Raw genomic sequence first — 20,077 nt, forward strand, 5'->3', positions numbered from 1 at the left:
GCAGCCCTGGAGCTGGGGAAAGTTGCCTCTTTCTCTGGCTGCTGCAGTTCTATGTCCCCCAAATTCCTCCCACCCCCTCTGCTTGCCCCACTGCCCCCTCCCCCCTGCCACCTATTCCCCCCCAAGGCCACCACCTCACCTTACATATGCGTCTTCTCCAGGGTCCAGTTACCAAATTAGTGGAGCCATGCCTGTGCAGCTCCACTAATTAGGTGTGCAGCCGCCCAGGCACGCACCTTAGAGGGAACTATCCGTGGACCACCTGAATGGAGCTCGCAGACCTCTGGTGGTCTGCAGACCACAGTTTGAGAACCTCTGTTTTATTCTCTAGCACAGGAAGAGTATGGCCCTAACAAATACCGGTATTCAAAAATAGCATGCACATCTACAGTGGAGCCACGCTGACACCATCTCAAAGAACTGGTGTTTTCTTAATGTTTCAGCTCTTGGAGTCACATGATTACCAGATCCTGGAGCTCTCAGCTTTCATAAAAATAAAATAAATAAATAAATAGGATGGCACTAGTCATATGTATTATGTTCCTTAAGCAACACTACAAAGATAAAATGAAGGTTTTAAAAAAGTTATTTAAAACTAGTTATGACCTTGTGTAAAACAGAATCAAGACTTATTTTTTGAGGCCTGGGAACAGTCCTTCTCTCCCACCAATAACATGACAAATGAGGGTTTTGTTGGAAAGGAAAATAAAGTGGGGGAAATCCTAAAATACTCTCTCCCAAATTACTTGTTGGGAGAGGGGAAAAAGCACTAAAAAGATATTAAACCAAGAGGAAATGACAGAATGTATAGACAGTAAAAAGAAAAATATTTAGAAGGCATCACAGGTGCACATCTTATTTTATTGTGAAAAGCATGTGAATATTAATCCCTGTATAACCTCAAGAGGTACAAACTTTAGTCATCAATATGGTGCTGATGAGTCTGAGCCTAAAAACACTTTTCAAAATTTGATGATTTGCAATAAAACATTTGGAAATTTTCTGTAACTCCTAATGAAAACATATCTCATTCCCTCCTCTTTGATTATGGGTAAATATCTTCTCATGCATGCCATTCAGAATGCTTTAAACACCCTCTGTCATGAAGTAATGTCAGAGATTATTTTGATTTAGTAAATTTAATGAGGCAGTTTTCCACTTAAATGCCATGGATGTCTGAGTTTAGAGTCTATGCCAATAACCAAACAAAAAATCACTATCTATTAAATCCCCTATTTCCCATTTCAGATTGTTTAAGCAGGCTTGGGTTGCTAGAGGGTCAAACACTTCATTTTGTCATTGCCTGACGTAATCTCATTAATTAAAAATACCCACTTTTAATCAGACTTTTATATTACTATGAAGCATGAGCTGGAGCGCCCTCTGTTGTATGCTGTGTCACAGTTCTAAGCAGCTAGTGGAAGACAAGCATGCAGATTTTCTTCTTTCAGTCTATACTGTGCAGAAAAAGGATTTTAGTTTATTTAAAAAATAAAAATACATAATGCATGATAGAGACAGACTATCAACTGTTAAAGCTGCATGATCCATCATTTATCTATTGCGTGAATAACACAGTAAAGATAAACATAAGGAAATGTCATCCGATGATTTATTACTTTGAAATAGAATATTTCCTTTCTTTCACAGTCATCTGTCAAGCAAGATAACTCTACCAGTTGAGTTTCGTGACATTGGTTTCTCTTTGTTTTTATGGCTTGTCTTCACACATTTTTTATTCTAATTATTTTTAGTTTGTATGGTATTTTGCTGTTGTGTCTGGATGCAATATTGTACAGTGTATTGTATAATAGATGGGTACATTGGTACCTGCGAAAGGCTTGATTCCCCAGGATTCTGAGCATTCTGACTCCAATCCAGCAAAACGCTTTAAACGTGTGCTTAGTTTTAAGCATGAGTAGTTTCACTGACGGCTCACATGGCCCACATTCAGTCACACTACTCACACATACTTGTAATAAGCACGTTAAGTGTGCGGCTGAATCAGAGCCAGAGTGGTCAGCACTTTGCTCGGCTGAGCCCTAAATTAGTAGACAATATTATAATACACAGAGGTTTTTTGATCACATAACTCCAGGATATGCACAATTTGTGAGACCACTGGCAACTTGCTTAAAACTTGACTACATTTAATTTAAACATAACTGCGCATGAATGTAACAAAGCATACGAACATAACCATAGGGTTTGCTTACTCTTATCTTCCTTGATACATGAATATGTTCCCAGTTTAAGACTGTTCTAGAAAGGTTATAGGAAACATCTTGGCAAGTATTAACATTCTGAATTTTAGCTACCTTTATTTTTTTTTTTCTTATTTGGCTGCCTCCTTTATTTTCCACTAAGGCGTTATCTATTCTTTATACCACACAATTTTGGGCCACCATCATTAAGCCCTCTAATTTTATTACTGTGCTGAATTACACCAGCTCATGTTTACTAAATCCACACTTCCCTCAGGTAGTTAGTTCCCTTGTTTTTTGGAAGGTGGTGGTGGTGCTGCTGGTGTGGTATGCAGCAATTCTAGGAGAGCTTTCCTCCAAGATTGACTCTCTCTTTTTTGCATCATATGTTTCTCTCCATGATTTTCAAACCTTTCAAAAACACTATCAATACTCATTACAGACTAATAGCATACGGGTGGGGGGAAGACAGCTTCTACTGCTAGGAGATTATTAATCTAATACTGATGTATGCTTGATTTTATTACCTAAGTGATATCTAGCAGGTAAAGTACATGTGTTTTAAAGTACCAACAAGAGTTAGTCTAGGCATTTTTTCATTCTTGCTTTGTTCTAGGGCTAGCTATCTGCAAGAGGGGATTTCTGCCTCTCCTCCTATAAACATGTGCTTCCCATTTTATACATTCTCAGTTACCATATTCCACCCCTGGTGAGATCGCATCTTTGCCTCGCTTACAAATAACCATCAAGAGGTACCAGATTCAATTACCATAGTCATGGTTTTTCCCTCCTGCCCCCGAGGATTAGGGAGTGTAACCTGGTTTCAGCAACCCTCTCTCTGGTCCCCATTTCTCTTACCTCTGTGTTCATACCCTCCATGTTCAATAGAGCGATGGGAACAACCAGAGTGGAGAAATGCCCCTCATGCCATGCCATGGTATTCACTTCCATCCTAATCAATGCAGCAGGGATGGGGGAGACAGACTGACAGAAACACTTGTTTGGGCAGATGGAAGCTGGTGACTAACCATGCCCTGGTGGCTTTGTCCTCCTCTCTGGCAAGTGTAAAGAAGAGCAAAGGTGGAGGATTAGTCAGCCATGACCTGTGCTGATGGTGGACTTTAGTGACACAAGATAACATTAAAAAAAACCTTCCAAGTCGCGTACAGGACAGTGGTTGGATTGGTTTGAAAAACGAAAGAGCGGCCCGGCCAATCAGGAAAGCTGATGTGCAGAATACTGACATACATATCAGGGAACAGCAACCATACAAGGAGCACATATTTTTGTACTAAACATACATTTGGAGATTTAGCAAAAGTAATCTAGCAAAACTGAAGACACATTAATAATGTAACAAAGACAAGTCAGACTATTTTTATTATACATAAAAGTGCATTTTACATCAAGCTATTTTTCGCCTAAATGTCAAATGCATCCTTCTGAGTGCATACACAATTCTCTGCTCCTTTCAGTCTACCTTCAACTAACGTTTAGCCATTACTGCATTGAAATGCAGTCTTTATTAAATATATTTACAAATATTGTGTGAATTTTTATTTCAAAAGAAAATATTCTAAGCTTCTTTAGTGTCTGTACTGAGTTAGAACTAGTGAGAAAATTCCCAACTGAGGAGAAGAAAGTTGTCCTGAATCAGTAAGCCAATGAATTACATATATAAACAAAAAGTTAAACATGTTGCGCATCAGAACAAGTCTTCCAAAACCAACTGTAATACCAACACAAATGTGTGTGTGTGGCATTTTATCTTGACCACATGTATGTGGTCATGAAATCAGCACACAGACTCCTACATGTCTCAAATCACAGTATGAACTTCAAATTAGGTAAATCCTTTATGCTGCACTTGTGGAGGTCACAAAACCAAGCCCATACCCACAACACTATTTCCATAGTAACTAATGATTACAATACTAAGGGGACAAAGCAGAAGGAGACTTACTGAACAAAAGACAAGTTGATAGAGTGAACATGTGTGTCAGTTATAAAATGTATTGTAGTGCCAGAGCCGGGAGTGGAATTCTGCACCAAGAAGTGATTGGTCGAATAAGACAATGCCAGTTTTACACAACCTGCTCCCCACGTGTTTTCAGAGTCATACTGGCTCACTTGAATGACTACGCCTTTGATCCTGAATGGACGGAGTCCTGTTTCAGCATGGAGCCCCACTGACTTCAGTGAGGCTACATATAGGGGCAGGGGGCTGCCAGTGTGGATTTTATTGCAAGATCAGAGCCTAAGCTTTTACTCCTGATACTTCTGCAAAGCCAACACAGAGGATTCTAGCAAAGTAATCTGAGTTGGATTCTATTCTTTCTTGTATGTCTATTGGATTATTTACTAACTTCCAATTACAGGGCCAATTGTTTCGACACGTGCAAAAGCAATAGAGATACATAGATCACCAAGGTCATAACTTGGAATCATAACTTTTATTACTGGGGAGACCACACAAGAAGGAAAGAACTCTGCTTGACTCTCAGATCCCTGGTTGGGTGTGCACGGCTAGTAGTCAGAAAACACAACACTGTTTCAGACAAATGGCTTAAAACATCTGTCTGCAGGAGAAGGGAAGAAGAGATGCTTTATTCACACATTTTTTGAAGTGATGCTATTGTTAGTACAATTTGCAGTCAAATATAGAACTACTCAGCTAACAGAGCCGATTTAAGTGGTCTGAAAGTCCGACGGCTCACTTGCCTTTGCTTTAATAACTGCATATGGCGCTTCTTTCCATAAGAAATCTGGCACAGCATGTCGTCCAGAGTCAGCTTGGTTACCTGTCCTGATGCTTGCAGCTTGGCACAGATATCTTCTAATCTGGCACGAAAAACAGAGTTTTCCTCCAACTCTTCCCTGACTGTAGCCAGCTTTGAAGAAGAGATAATGGCACATTGTAACAGTCCGGCAAATAATCTCATTTAATCATTGCCTTCCAGACAACACAAACATTCAATAAAAAAAACTATGTGGTGACAGTGAGACGCAAGGTTAACATAACCATCTGCAAGATCTGTTAAACAGCACAGGTTACAAGGCAACATACCACCGAACATGTGTTGAAAACCAATTAAAAAGAGTTTATTAAATTGAAAGCTTCTGTAAAGTATCCAAGTATTCTTTTCAGTCCAAGTACAGACTGTAATAACACAATTATTTCTTCTTTAAACCCAAGTGGTATAATTGAATCCTGTATTATAGTGTTGTTTCCCAGATCAGCACTATAATTCAATGAAAGTAATCTAGCACGTTACACTTACATAGCAATCAATGAAAATCAGGCTGCTATAATGCTCAAAAGTTCTGTACACCATGAAATCTGTACAAAGAGATGAACTCAGAAGAAAATCTGTTTTATATGGACTTGACAAATAATGCACTCTGCACAGGAAAGGGGTAAGATTTGTGTTTGGTCTTTGACAAGTTTATAAACCTTTATTTAAAAAACAAAACATTTGTAACCTTGGAGGGGAAAAGACCCATGAAGGGGAAAAAACCCATGGAGCTGAGGTTTGGTCACAAAAACAATTAAATTACAAAACCAGGATGCTGCTTTTAAAAACCTTATTTTATGTATCTTATTGTTTGTAGTAGTTTAAAAGATATATATACTACGTGATCATCTTTCTACCAACAATTGTGTTTGATGCCCACTCTTTCTCCACCACCCCATTAATTCTATAGATAAGTGTTTAAGCAGGTATTTTTATATTCTTACAATGGCTCTGTCAGTAAATGTGTTCAAAGTGAACAAGTTCAACATGTTGCTAAACATTTGCAGAAAAGGAAAAGCCGGGCTGTCAAACCCAACTAGATCAGTGTTCTCCTTGAACATGTTCTGCCTACTGATTAATATAGTAATGGAATGATAATACTTTTTCTGTAGGAAATCTCAAAATACTTTACAAACATTAATAAGCCTCACAACATCCTGATGGGGAAGGTAAGAAACAGGGTGTACAATTTTCAAAAGCACTTACATGACTTAGGACACTAAGTTCCACTGATGTTAAACAAGACTTAGACACTTAAGTACTTTGTGGATTCAGGCCTTACTAGCCTAAGTCCTGGTTTTAGGTTCTACTGCAATCCACAAAACCCCCAGTTGGCTGCCACCTGACCCTGTAGATATCTATATTTTCGCAGTAAGAAGTTCCCTAGGCACCTAGGTTCTGTCTCTAGGCACGCACACTGCTGCCTTGCTCAGGTATCCAGATGCCTCTCTCCTGCCTCAGCTCCAGAGGGATCCATAAGACAGGGGAATATAGGCATTTCTCTGCCCAACTCGCATGTGGAGTCTGAACCAGCAGGTGTGCTCACAGGCTGCCTAACTCCTTGCAAAATAGCCAAGGGGAGGAGGGGAGAGAGGAGCAGCTTCCTTTAACCATTGGGCAAAAGGTTATGGATACTCATCTGGGATGTGTCACTCCCTCTTCCACCCCACCCTCTGCCTGCTGAGGAGAAGGAAACTGCAGTCTGCCACCTCTCAGGTGAGTGTCCTAACGCACTGGACTATATAGAGTGAGTCTCACTTTTTCTTTGGCCCAATTAATATTTAATTATTCAATTAAAGTGAAACAACTTCAATAGGACAGACTGAAGGAGACCCAATGAATATCCTATAGTCCCGTGGTTAGATAACCTACTTGAGAGGTGGCCAGTCCCTGTTCAAATCTCTGCACCTGCCCCCACTCAGATGAAGTGGGGACTTGAACCCCTGGTCTCCCCCATCCCAGGTGAGTACCCTAACCACTGGGATAAAGGTTGTAAGAGCTCCTCTTCCTCCGGCTGTTTTATGTGGAGACAGGTGGCTTCTGAGCATTCCTACCGGATCAGGCCCTGAATTTGAGTTGGGCAGAGGAGCACCTATCTCCCCCGAGTTGTGGATCGCCAGCAGAGACAGGTGCTTCCCTGCAGCTCAAACTTAGGTGCTTATCTCCTTGAGAGGGGCGGGGCATAGCACACACCTTTCTCATTGCCATCTCCCACTGGCTAACTTAGCCCTGGTCTACACTGGGGCGGGGGGCTAATTGATCTAAGTTATGCAACTTCAGCTATGTGAATAACTTAGCTGAAGTCAACATACTTAGATCTACTCACGACGGTGTCTTCACTGCGGTAAGTCGACTGCTGACGCTTTCCTGTCAACTCCACCTGCACCTCTCGGCCCAGTGGAGTACAGGAGTCGACGGGAGAGCACTCGGGAGTCGATTTATTGTGTCTAGACTAGACGCAATAAATTGACCCCCGCTGGATCAATTGCTGCCCGCTGATCCGGCGGGCAGTATAGACGTACCCTTAGGTAGCTCCCTGCCTAGCATGTGGATCACATTCTAAGGTGCCTCTCTCTGCCCATTCATTGTACGGGGAGCACAGGTGCCTAACTCAGGCTTGTGGACCCCAGGGTTGTTCTTATGATTTTGTAGGAGCCTAGAACTTCAGCACTGTGACACTGTGCATCGCAATGCCTAAGTTACTTCGTGGATCTGGGCCTAAGTCACTTCTGAAAATGGAATTTAGGCTCTTAAGTTATTTAGGCACTTTGAAAATTTTACCCAGGGAGAGCAAGTTAGTAGCTTAAGGTCACAAAGGAAGGTTTTGCCAGAGCCACGAATATAAGACAGGTCTCATGATGACCAGTCCTGTTTTTAAACAAGATCATTCTTCATCCCCATTCCTATTCCACAGAGCTGTTATGTTTGAAGAGAAGCAGAAAAGTGATCATCAAGTTTGTTCACTTATCTGGTTATGGTACCTTAATCTATCTAGAACATTAAATACAATAATTATAATAGAGAAAGGATGATAAACTAGATAAATGAACAGCACTGATGATGATAATGAAGTTTTTAAAGTAATCTTTGTTCTTTCACTTATTTTGTTCAATATCTGCAAACTATGCTAAAAGAATAACTTAAATAAGCCGAAGCACTAGAAAACATGTTGGAGGAAAAGAAAACCTGCTCTGTCAGGGGAAAGGAATCAACTAGATGATCACCTAACAGGTCTCACCCTCAGTGTTAATGATTCTATGATTTTTAATTAACCAAATTATGGAGTACTCACCACCTGCTCAGAAAACTCAGTTCTTTTCACCAATTGTGAAGCACCCATATCCACTGCTGCCTCCAGTATCTGCATAAGGTCTTCTAGTGCCCCAGACTTGGCCAGTACAAGAATCTTTTTAAAAGGAAAAAATAGAAAATCATACACACCACCAAAAAGCATGCTTTAAATGTGTTAAAAGGAGGACACTGGCAAGGATGACAGGACTAAATACAAGCTAACTGTAAAGGTTTAAATTTTTAAATGCTCTATTGATCCTCTACCAATCATGAGGGGAGGACTTAACCAGTAGAGCCTTTACAGTGTAACAACTGGGCCTTGGAAGGTGAACCATGTCATGGAGACAGTGGTCTTCACAGACAGCTGTGTTTGTTGCTCTGGGGGAAACTGGTTTTGATTTTACTGAGTTATTAGCTTCTGAAAATCACATACAAAGGATTTTCCTCACTAAGCTGGTAAAATGTGCAGCTAAAGAAAGATTCACTGCATGTGCATGTGCACAGAGCCGAGGCAGGGTTTGGGTGGAACTGGGCAGAGCTAGCTGTAAAGTTTACTTAAGAGTTTTTGTCTGTCTAAATGGTGATGTTTTAAAATTGCAGTTTTAAATGGGAGAAAACAGCATTATTAAAATAACTTGCCCAAGGGCCCAGAGTAAAAGCAATGGCTGTATGAGAACAGGGTCCCAGCTCTACCCTCACCAAACTAGGTCATGCAGCCCCTCTCTCTGTTACTACAAATATTCAATAAAAATGAACTATTTTTGTAACAATTCAGAATGTGACATTTTTAAAAGTGACCATGACAAATAGCGGAGTCTGTTTTTGGAGCAGCCCACTGAATCATTAAAATACTTACAAGGTCCTAAAAACCAGATTCTTCTCCACTGCCTTGCACCTTGTGTAGTGATTCACACTTGAACAATGCAAGGGCAAAGTAAAGACTCACTGTTTTACTTCTCTTAGACCTTGTCTATACTACAGGTTACTTTGGTATAATTTATCTCACTCAGGAGCGTGAATAATCCACACCCCTGAGCAACATAAATTCTACCGACCTAAGCGCCGGTGTAGATAGCACTATGTAGACGGCTTCTCCCACCGACATAGGTACCACCTCTCTCAGAGGCAGGAGTTACTAATCTCTCTCTCATCAGCTTAGAGCCTCTCCACTGCAAGCACTACAGTGCCTAGCACAGTGGGGTCCTGATCCATAACTAGGGCTCCTATAGGCTACAATATTACAAATAATAAAGAAATAAATAATAAGCACCAAATCAGAGGGGTGGCATTTTACATCCAGATTGTGCTCATTTTGCACAGATATATGTGATCTATCTGCAATCTCAAAATCACCCATGTTTTTCACATTTCTAAATCCACGTGCCAGATTCCTCTGAGCTCTTTCAGCTACCAGTAGTGAAAGTGCTACCATACGTAGACATCGATAATTATTACATTGTCCTGCCTTGAGTGCAGAGGACTGGACTAGATAACCTCTCAAGGTCCCTTCCAGTCCTACACTTCTATGATTACACAAGATGCAAGAGAAAGTCAGGGTCTAAATGCATACATAACTCCTTTAGTGTATTTCTCTGCACAAGCCTATGTGAACATGCAAAATAAGCACACTTACATTAAGATTACTGCATAGTCTGCTCTCTGTGTTCATGATCTGAGAATAAAAGGACCGGGCTTTTACCACATCATTCTAGAAGGAAGGAAAAAAAACCCAAACAAATATCAAGTTATGCTTGTACAAAACCGAATTTTATTAAAAAACCTAAAAATAGCTAGCTTGTACAACCTCCCAATTAAATATCCACACTCCCCAACCCATGCTCTTTCAAAATATTTCAAAAGACCCACTCATTCTATGAAGTACTCACTGTAAGAAACACACCCTGCTCAGTGTTTCTTGTGTCATGAAGCTCTCTATGGGCTGGTCTACACCACGTTGTTAGATCGACATACCCCACATTAGGTCGAATTTATAATGTGCGTGTCTACACTACTAAGCCCTTCCCACCAACCTAAAGGGCTTTTAAAATCAACGCCTGTACTCCACCTCAACAAGAGGAGTAGTGCTAGATTCAACCTTCCCGGGTCACAGCAGTGTATTTTGACTTGTTTGGCCTCTGGGAGGCACCCAAGAGTGCTCCAATGTGTCCGCTCTGGACAGCACTTTCAACTCCACTGCACTTTAGCCAGGTAAACAGGAAAAGCCCCGTGAACTTTTGAATTTCATTTCTTGTTTGATCAGCGTGGAGCGCTCACTACCATAGCTGCCCAGGTACACAAATGTGCTCCAGCGTGGAGCGTACAAGAGACACTGGATCTGACTGCTGTGTGAGGAGAAGAGTCTGTGCAGGCAGAGCTCCGAACCAGCAGAAGAAATGCTAACATCCATGCCAAAATCGCACAGGTCATGGGAGAAAAAGGCTACACCAGGAAGACAGAGCAGTGCCATGTGATAATAAAGGAGCTCAGGCAAGCGTACCAGAAGACAAGGGAGGCGAATAGTCGCTCTGGTGTTGAGCCACAGACATGCCACTTCTATGAGCAGCTGCATGCGATTCTAGGCAGGGACCCCGCCAGTACCCCAACACTCTCCCTGGATACCTCCCAGGGGACTCGGGCAACAATGAGGACATTGTTGATGAGGAAGAGGAGGAGGAAGAGAATGCGTAGCAGGCAAGTGGAGGATCCATTCTCCCCGAAAGCCAGGACCTTTTCCTAACTCTGGAGCCAATCCCCTCACAGGATCCACTGATGCGGGACTGTGATGGTGGGGAAGGCACCTCCGGTGAGTGCACACTTGTAATAACACTACAGGGGTTAAATGCAATTGTGGTTAATGTTTAATTTGAGGGAAACAACTGGGATACAGTGGCGGTCAGTGCAGCCAAGCAAAAGGTGCTCCCTGGAAAAGCCTCTTTATGTGCCAGTAGTTTCCACACCAAAAAAATATCCCCAGGTGTGCCCTCACACCACTTACCCTTTCATGTGTGCTTACCAGGCCTGCCCGCAAATCGAAATCTGCTGCCCAGCACTCTGCCATTTGTTGTACCTTACTGGCAGGCTCTTTTAAAACACAAAATTTGGCTGAGTGCCTCAGGGAATGTATTTACTGCTGTGAATTGCTGTTTTCAACAATGTATGCTTTTCCTTGCAGCTGCAACATTTTCTCTGAGTGCTTCCTCCACTCCAGCACAAAGGCTGTCTCAGATTAGAAGGTGAAAAAAGTGGACAAGGGAAGACATGTTCTGTGATTTTATGTGTTCCTCCGAGGCTGACAGGGCCCAGCTGAATGCATGGAGGCTCACGCTGTCGGAGAGCATCCGCACTGACCAAGAGGACAGGAAAGCATGCAGGGAACAAGAGTGTAACATGCAAGAGATGTTGCGGCTTATGGGGGAGCAAACAGACATGTTGAGGCCTCTGGTTGATGTGCAGGAAAGGCAGCTAGACCTTAGAGTCCCACTGCACCCAATGATGAACCAACTGCCCTCCTCACCAAGTTCCATATCCTCCTCTCCCAGACATCCTAGAATGCGGGGCTGGGGTGGGGTGGGGGGAGAAAGAGCTCCGTTATCCCTTGAACTCAACTCCAGGGGATGGTTCATGGAGCAGAAAGCTCTCATTCCTACAGCTGTGATTGCTAGACATGCAATTGTAATAAGCTAAGTGTTCTTACCCCTCCCTCCCTGTGTTATCAGGCCCTTACTGGTTATCATTGCTATTCATTGCTGTCTCTGCTCAGTGTTTGTTAGCATAATAAAAATGCATGAATTGAGGACAAGAGGCTCTTTAATCACTGTGCATACTGTGGTGGTGGGGGGTTAGTTTACAGAGCAGTACATGCGAAAAAGGGGGCAGGTTGGTAAGGAACAACACACACAACTGTCACATCAGTGTTGGATCATTCATGAAACTGGTTTTCAAAGCCTCTTGGAGACGCAGTGCGTCTTGATGTGCTCTTCTTATTGCCCTGGTGTCTGGCTGCTCATAATTGGCAGGCAGGCGATCTGCCTCAATCGCTCAACCCGCCAGAAACTTTCCTCCCTTCTTTTCACAGATATTGTAGAGCACACAGCAAGCAACAACAATAGGAATATTGCATTCACTGAGATCTAACCTAGTGAGCAAGCTGCACCAGTGCCCCTTTAGATGTCCAAAGGGGTATTCTACCGCCATTCTGCACATGCTCAGCCTATGGTTGAACTGCTCCTTACTGCTATCCAGGCTGCCTGTGTATGGCTTCATGAGCCACGGGAGCAAGGGGTAGGCTGGGTCCAAGGATAGCTATTGGCATTTCAACATCACCAACGGTAATTTTCTGGTCTGGGAAGAAAGTTTCTTCTTGCAGCTTTCTGAAGAGACCGGAGTTCCTAAAGATATGGAGTTCCTAAAGATGTACCTTTCTCAACCATCCCACGTTGATGTCGGTGAAATGGCCCGTGATCCACTAGCGCTTGCAATACCATTGAGAAGAACCCCTTGCGGTTTATGTACTCTTTGGCAAGGTGATTTGGTGCCAAGACAGGGATATGCATTCCATCTGTCACCCACCACAGTTAGGGAACCCCATCACAGCAAAGCCATCCTCTTATGTCCTGCACGTTTCCCGGAGTCACTACCCTTCTTAGCAGAAGTGAATTGATTGCCCTGGCTACGTGGATCACAGCAGCCCCCACGGTAAATTTACCCACTCCAAACTGATTCCCAACTGACCGGTAGCAATCTGGTGTTGCAAGCTTCCACAGGGCTATCACTAGTCACTTCTCAACTGTCAGAGCAGGTCTCATTTTGGTATTTCTCTGCTTCGGGGCTGGGGAAAGCAATTCGCAAAGTTCCATGAAGGTGGCCTTACACATTCAAAAGTTATGCAGCCACTGCTCCTCATCCCATACCTGCATCACAATGCAGTCCCACCAGTCTGTGCTTGTTTCCATGGCCCAGAAGCGGTGTTCCACTGTGTCAACAAGTCCGGCTGCCACTGCCAGAATGTGCAAATCGCTCTGTTCCATGGCTTCCAGCGCAGCTATTTGCATGGCATCACATTCTTCCATGCGGCTGCTCCTGGGTAAGCTCTGCAAATACTGCAGGACGATGTTTGTGACGCTCACAGTAACAGTGTACAGCTGAGCGGGGTCCATGCTTGATATCTAGAGTGTCTGCACAAGTAACCCAGCTTAGGCACGAAAATGATTGTTTGCCATTGCTTTCAGGGAGGGAGATAGGAGCCAAGCGCATCATGGGAGGCTGATGATATGTACCCAAAACACTTAACAAAATTTTTTTTGTCCCATCAGGCATTGGGAGCTTAACCCAGAATTCCAATCGGCAGTATCAACTGTGGGATAGCTGCCCACAGTGCATCACTCCATTGAATCAATGCTACCCATGATAGTGGGGATGCGCTCCGCTGACAGAATGTGCATAGTGGGGACATACACTGTCAATTTTGTAAAATCGGAGGCTACAGGTCAACTTTAATAATTTCAACCTAATTTCATAGTGTAGACAAGCTGTATGGTAGCATCTTGAGCCTTTAGACTTTAAGTCCCCAGTCTGAAGGGTATGTAGCTTGGAGACAATAAGACTCTCACCTCCTTAAATACCTTGCTGAACTAGCAGGAAACTGTTCAGCGCTTTTACATTGTGGACATAGCCAGGCACATGTTACGGTTCTATTATACGGCAGCACTACATGTGTGATCAAATCACTATATACGCTTCTTAAGCACATAATGAGACATGATGTCATAGTCCCCATATCTTCAGGAATATACAGGTACATCCAAGGGTGTTGTTCCATTTGTAAAACAGGAATTTAAAATATTTTAGTGAGCAAAATAAAGGCATTATGAATACAAAAGAATGAGACTCCATATTTGTATATGAAATGAGATTTTGGTTTTAACCTAATGGCTGTGGAAAGAAGTCGACATCACAAGAACCACCACCACCACCACCGATACTAATAAAGTACACTTGTTGATATTATTATACTATGCTCACAGAGATGCACCAGGGGGGCCAAGGATTGAATGAGCATGGAGACTGAATATTTAAATACCACTTTACACATTCAAATCACTATACACACATCAACTAATTGGTCCTTAGAACACTCTGGTGAGGTAGAAAATATCATCCTCATTTTACACATGGGGAAGTGACACAGAGGGTTAATGAATTGCTTAAGATTGCGTAACCATCTAGTGTCAGAACTTGGATTAGAACTCAGAATTTTCTAGTCCCCATTCCTCTGCTCAGTCTTCCAGACTATGCTGCCTCAGAAACCTGAAGATGGTCCCTTCTGTGTCAGGTTTAGAGCATGCTCTCAGGGCAGTGTAAAGATATTTGCACTGCCTCTGTATGTGGTGTTCCTATTTTGTGGTATTCTGTTTCAGTTTCAAAAGCTGTTAGTAGGCAACTAATTTACAGCAGCCTTTGTATTTATGTTACTATTTCCCTAGGTATTTAGTTATTACCAAAGAGCTTTGTTAACTTTTTCATTGATTCATCTAGTCTGACCTGCCATGTAACAAGGGCTATAGAACTTCTCCAAAATATTCCCTAGAGCATAACTTAACTTACAGTTCTTTCTCTTTGGCCATGGCTACACTTGCAAATTTGCAGCGCTGCAGCAGGGTGTGAAAACACACCCTCTCCAGCGCTGCAAATTGTGGCGCTGCAAAGCGCCAGTGTGGTCAAAGCCCCAGCGCTGGGAGCGCGGCTCCCAGCGCTATATATTATTCCCCACAGGGAGGTGGAGTACGGACAGCGCCGGGAGAGCTCTCTCCCAGCGCTGGCGCTTTGACTACACTTAGCGCTTCAAAGCGCTGCCACGGCAGCGCTTTGAAGTGCAAGTGTAGCCATAGCCTTTCTCTGACCCCCTCCCCCCCACTCATACCAAGGAAGTCATGAGTTAAGCCATTAACAACCTCACCAACATGTTCAGGGCAGGGTCCACGTTTACGTCTTTGGCCTCTGGGCACTACTGTTGTTAGCAGCCATCTCAATTCACACAGTGTTGGGATTTTGCATTAATAGGGCTAAATAACTGTGCACTGGACTGAATATGTATTCTAGAATTTCCAAATTCCCACACATTTTAAATGGCAGTTATATTATTCGCTTTTTGTCAGAGGCCTAATCACAGTGGTAGACAGACACACCTTTTTCTTTTCCTTCTGCTTGCTACCACATTGCACAGAAAGTCAACAGAATCAAAGACTAAATAAAAATAAAACCCCAGTACCTGTTTCAGAGCAAATGCTACAGCAAAGCAGTATGCTCGTCTTGACATGTTCTCTCCTTTTAACTGAGCCTCTTCAAGTAACTTTGTGCAGATTTTGCAAGACTCTGGACTGTTCTGTGTAGACATTTAAATCCACATTGTCATTATCAATTTAGAGAAGCAGCAAACGTTTCACATGATTTCAGAATTTTATTTGCATGTAAAAATAAATATATCATAAGACTAATAAGACAAACATCTTTTCAAATGGTCATCACACCTGAACCAAACTACACTATGCTACAGGACAAATTCTGTGCAGCAATTCCTGAGAAGGACAGCACCAAAGGTATAATCAAGGGGAGGTAGGATTGTGGGAGCAAAGGTGACTTTAAACCACCTTTGCATTGCCCTTTTTGTGGGCTGCTCGCTAAAACGGCCCCATGAACCATTGTGCGTAGCACTATAGAGACTTCCCCTCCCACCTCCAGCATGCCTCCTAAACAAATTGACTTTTCATCATTACATTTCTTTGTGAGCTGCATTGGATCTCAAAGGAAATCCATATGTTTTCTAGATAGCATTAATCTAAGAGAAGACTGTACCCAGGAACTTGAGAATTCATTTGTTTCCATAAGGATTATTACAGAATACATTTTGAAAGGTAGTTCAGTAGGAGGAATTCTAATATAGCTTAGATTTCTGCTAATTCTTCAGTATGGATACCTTGCATTATTTCTTGGAAATAAATAATCACATAGATGTTCCACTAATGCCTTAAACATGCACTCTGTTAGGGCCAGCTGCTATAAAGACTTACACACATACACTTAACTTTATGCACACAAGCAGTCCCATTGAAGTCAGCAGGATCAGGGTCTTACTGTGCGGATCGATGTGCCAAATGCACTCATTGATATTGCATCACTATTTTTAATGGGATCATATAATAAAGTGTGATGAGTTTGTCCATGTATTTTCTGCTTAGTTAATCACCTTTAATTTTTTTTCTACTACTTGTTCCTGCTTTCTGTTGCCACGGCTTCAAGAATTACACCTGCAATGTACCCGCTGACTGTTTTATGATTAGTGTCTTTCAGTGTTTAAGGCTGTTGTTTTATTATTGTGAGAGTCAGTCTTCACTACTATTAATGACCCTTCATGTGTTATTTTATTTACAATTTTATTTAAAAGTATGTTTTTGGATACTTATTCCAATGATTAGCAGACAGACTTATTATCTAAAGGTTTTGTTCTCCATAAGAGAGGTACTGCCCTTCATGGCAGCAGCAGAAAAAACCACCTGCTGAAGTCAGCTGATAGGCATCCTTTACAATGATTTGAAATATTCAGTTGTCTGACCTTAAAAACACTTCTGTGCAAAGATTAAACAATAATTCCATGAGCAATAATCCCATCTTTAAATCCTATACATCTCTCTGAGCAGTCTCCTGGTATTGCTATTCAAAATAAATCTATACAGCTATAATTACATATTACTATTACTTATAGTAGCATCATAATTTTACATCTGAAGACAGTCAACTTTAGAGTGTTTCTCCTTGTAAGAGTGTGCTTATTGCTTTCCTAAGGCTTCCTATATTGCAATATTAACAATAATATTTTGCACTTCTATAGAGCTTCTGTAATATACTTTCCCCAAGCCATCATTTTAGTATGTACCACTTTAAGAGATGGGTGGCAGAACCAATGAAAGACTAAAATTTCAAATAATCTCCTTTCAATCGTCTTTAGTGCATAAAAGGCTATCCTGGCATATCCCCTTATCAAAGGCACCTTGTCTTGAAGGAAATGGGAAATGTATTACTGCTGTTAAATTTTAACTGGGTGATTGTTTGAAACCACTGCTCGGCTCACCCTCCTTTAGCAGCTATGTTCAATAAGTGAGGATGAGCCAGGTTCTCCTAAAAGCATGACTAGGGTCAAAAGCAGTAGAAACCAAGCACTTCCACTGAACCTTTGCAGGATGCTACATACTTTTGTGTGCAATGAAACCAAATTCTTCTGCAGCTCTCTGCAGCAGACTATACAAGGATATTAATCAGAATTTTAGGGGTATGAACAGCAGAGGTCCATGATCCTCTAGCCCAAAATTACATATGTTGATCTGTTGGGGGAGGAGTGTCAAAGCAGTGGACTGTATGTGCTGCTGATACTCCTCACAACTTGTTGCATGCCAGCTACTGCAGGTAGGGGCTAAGGATGCCTTAGAGATGCTGGACTGGTAGGAGTGAAGATCAAAGCCCTTTAATAGGGGGTTGCTCCTTGGGCCATGATCTGGCCCTATATTATTACTCTTATTACAGTAGATACCTGATAGCAATCTCTATAATTTAGATAACAAAACAGTTTGATTATAACCCAAGTTTTTACATGCTCATAACTTCCCAAATATTAACTTTCTACATTTAAATTATTAGGTCTGGGCTTCCAATCTGCCTGCAGGCAGAGGGACCCACCCTTTTTACATAGTGGACAATCTCCTCTCTCATTCTTGAGCACTTTCCACCTCCCATTCTATAGGCCATCAGATAACGTCACCATGTGACCAGCCAGCTCTCCATGGACCACCTGAAGGTGCTCCTCAGGCCACTGGAGTTTGAGAATGATTGACTGTAAAACTCACTACCATGATATAGTGTTTTAGGCCAACTCTTTTTCTTTAGTGAAAGTAAAAAATATCTCCTACATTTAGCTGAAAAATTCTGGGAACTGAGTTTACCATGGAGTCATTATTTTGGAGCCAGTGGCTGTATTCCCAATGAGGATGATGGAAAATTGTAAGTATGGATTTCCTACAGAGCTATAACTAAAAGAGGAAATCTTTTCTAGGGTGGCACAAATAGCAGAAAAAAATATTGTGTTAATATCCTTAACATTTCATTTTTGCATAACTGGGTTCAAATTTAGAGAAACAGAGATCATAAGTGACACCAATTTGGGTGCCCCAGTCTAGTCCCTAGACAATGTTTGCCTATAATACAAAATTAGTGAATGATTTGAGCATACACTGACATTTCTGCAAGGAGCAGATATTCCAGGAAATAACAAATGCTGAATGCCAAGTTTGGAGTGTATTATAATAGCAGAACTGCCACTGAATGAGGCAGGAGCCCTGTGGAAAAAATAGTATGTAATCATATGATTATAGACTGTATCATAATATATGCGCACAAGGGGGAAGAATTACACTTGCACAGGAAATCTTAATTCTGGCATTTCCTAATTTATGAGTGCTCAATTTTGCAAACTTAACATTTTTTTTTGATGTGTGCAATATATATTGTACACTTGACAAAGAAGCAATCTATGATTGACTTAGGTTTCCAACTGAAGTGTTTGCAGCAGATGAGAAACAACGGCAGGGTATCAAATAGAAATTTTAAAGATAAATCTAATTAAAATAAAATACCACAAAACTTCTTCATGGAAATAATGAAACATTTTACCAGTTTGTAGCATATTGCAAATGCAAGTAAATAGGTATCTTTGATGAATTTTATATGTTGTTTTTTCATTTCTCCCAGCACTTCCAAGGCACCTGCCAAAAAACAGATATTCATCCAGTAGTTAAGTACTTCACTAATTGGGGCTCTTACATTTAATGCATAACCCATCTACTACCGAAAAAACAAGATTACAGTATATGAGCCCCCAAAAATATACATTTAAAATAATGTTGCAGATTAAGAACTATTAGTCTAAAAAGAATTTACATATAAATGATACATTTTCAGAAACCTTGCATCAGTGCCAGGTAGAGATAGCTGTTACTTTAAAAAAAAGAGTTGTGATGAATACTTGATTTAGATTCAATTTGTATGAAAATCCTGTCTTATTGTCAAATCTATATTCGTACAAATGTGATTCTCAAATCATATGCCTCCTTATCATCCTCCCAGATCCCAATAGACGCCAGGCAGTGGCCATTTACAAATATGGCCAAACTCCCTTCACTAATCCCGTACAGAATTCCCACAAGCTCCCAGCTACTTCTCTTCATGCTGGCCCTGTATACAGTCTCTAATATGCTCATTTCCAGGTTAGCTTGCCTTCCTGACCTACTGACCCTGACAATATTGAAATCAGGTTTGCCAAATGCCAGGACATTGTGCTGGATATTCTTCAAATTAAAAAAAAAAAAGGGGGGGGGGGTTGTCTCAACTTTACTTTACATTGTACTTTAGATTTTCATGTCAGAAAAACCTTTCTAGGCCACATGAGACAGCTTCCCAGGTCTTCATAAAGGGTGAGATTGTGGTTTTAAGACAATGGCAGTGATGTGGGGAAGACACTCTGATTGTACGTGTTTTCAGATCAAACAAACAGAGCCTCTCAACAATTTTCTTACAAACATATTTTTCCCACATGCTCTAACGCCCACAAAAATGCCTGAATAAATTTTCTTCAACCTTCCCCATACCACAAACAAAACAGTGTAGGGGGAAAAAGCATGAGACATTTCAGTCTAAAGGACATTTTTAGAGAAGTTAAGCCCCTGGAAAATAGGAGTCTAAAAC

The 20,077-nt window shown here is 41.5% G+C and overlaps 1 protein-coding gene across 4 annotated transcripts in view; it reads right to left on the reverse strand.

Moving 5' to 3' along the window:
* Positions 1-1,337: 1,337 nt before the first annotated feature.
* Positions 1,338-20,077, reverse strand: part of PTCD2 (pentatricopeptide repeat domain 2) — a 30,720-nt gene continuing 11,980 nt past the window's right edge. For 3 of the 4 annotated variants that reach the window (XM_039544347.1, XM_039544349.1, XM_039544350.1), the window contains 5 exons: positions 19,007-19,098; positions 15,558-15,671; positions 9,924-9,998; positions 8,292-8,405; positions 4,771-5,095 (listed from right to left, as the gene is read on the reverse strand). In XM_039544347.1, coding sequence (XP_039400281.1) covers positions 4,871-5,095; positions 8,292-8,405; positions 9,924-9,998; positions 15,558-15,671; positions 19,007-19,098 — 620 coding nt within the window. In that variant the 3' untranslated portion in view covers positions 4,771-4,870. Of the gene's footprint in view, positions 1,453-4,770; positions 5,096-8,291; positions 8,406-9,923; positions 9,999-15,557; positions 15,672-19,006; positions 19,099-20,077 lie in introns of those variants that run through there. The other variant, XM_039544348.1, reaches the window with a different exon arrangement.

The sequence above is a fragment of the Mauremys reevesii genome, linkage group 6 (assembly GCF_016161935.1).
Source record: "Mauremys reevesii isolate NIE-2019 linkage group 6, ASM1616193v1, whole genome shotgun sequence".
NCBI classification, from domain to species: Eukaryota; Metazoa; Chordata; order Testudines; family Geoemydidae; genus Mauremys; species Mauremys reevesii.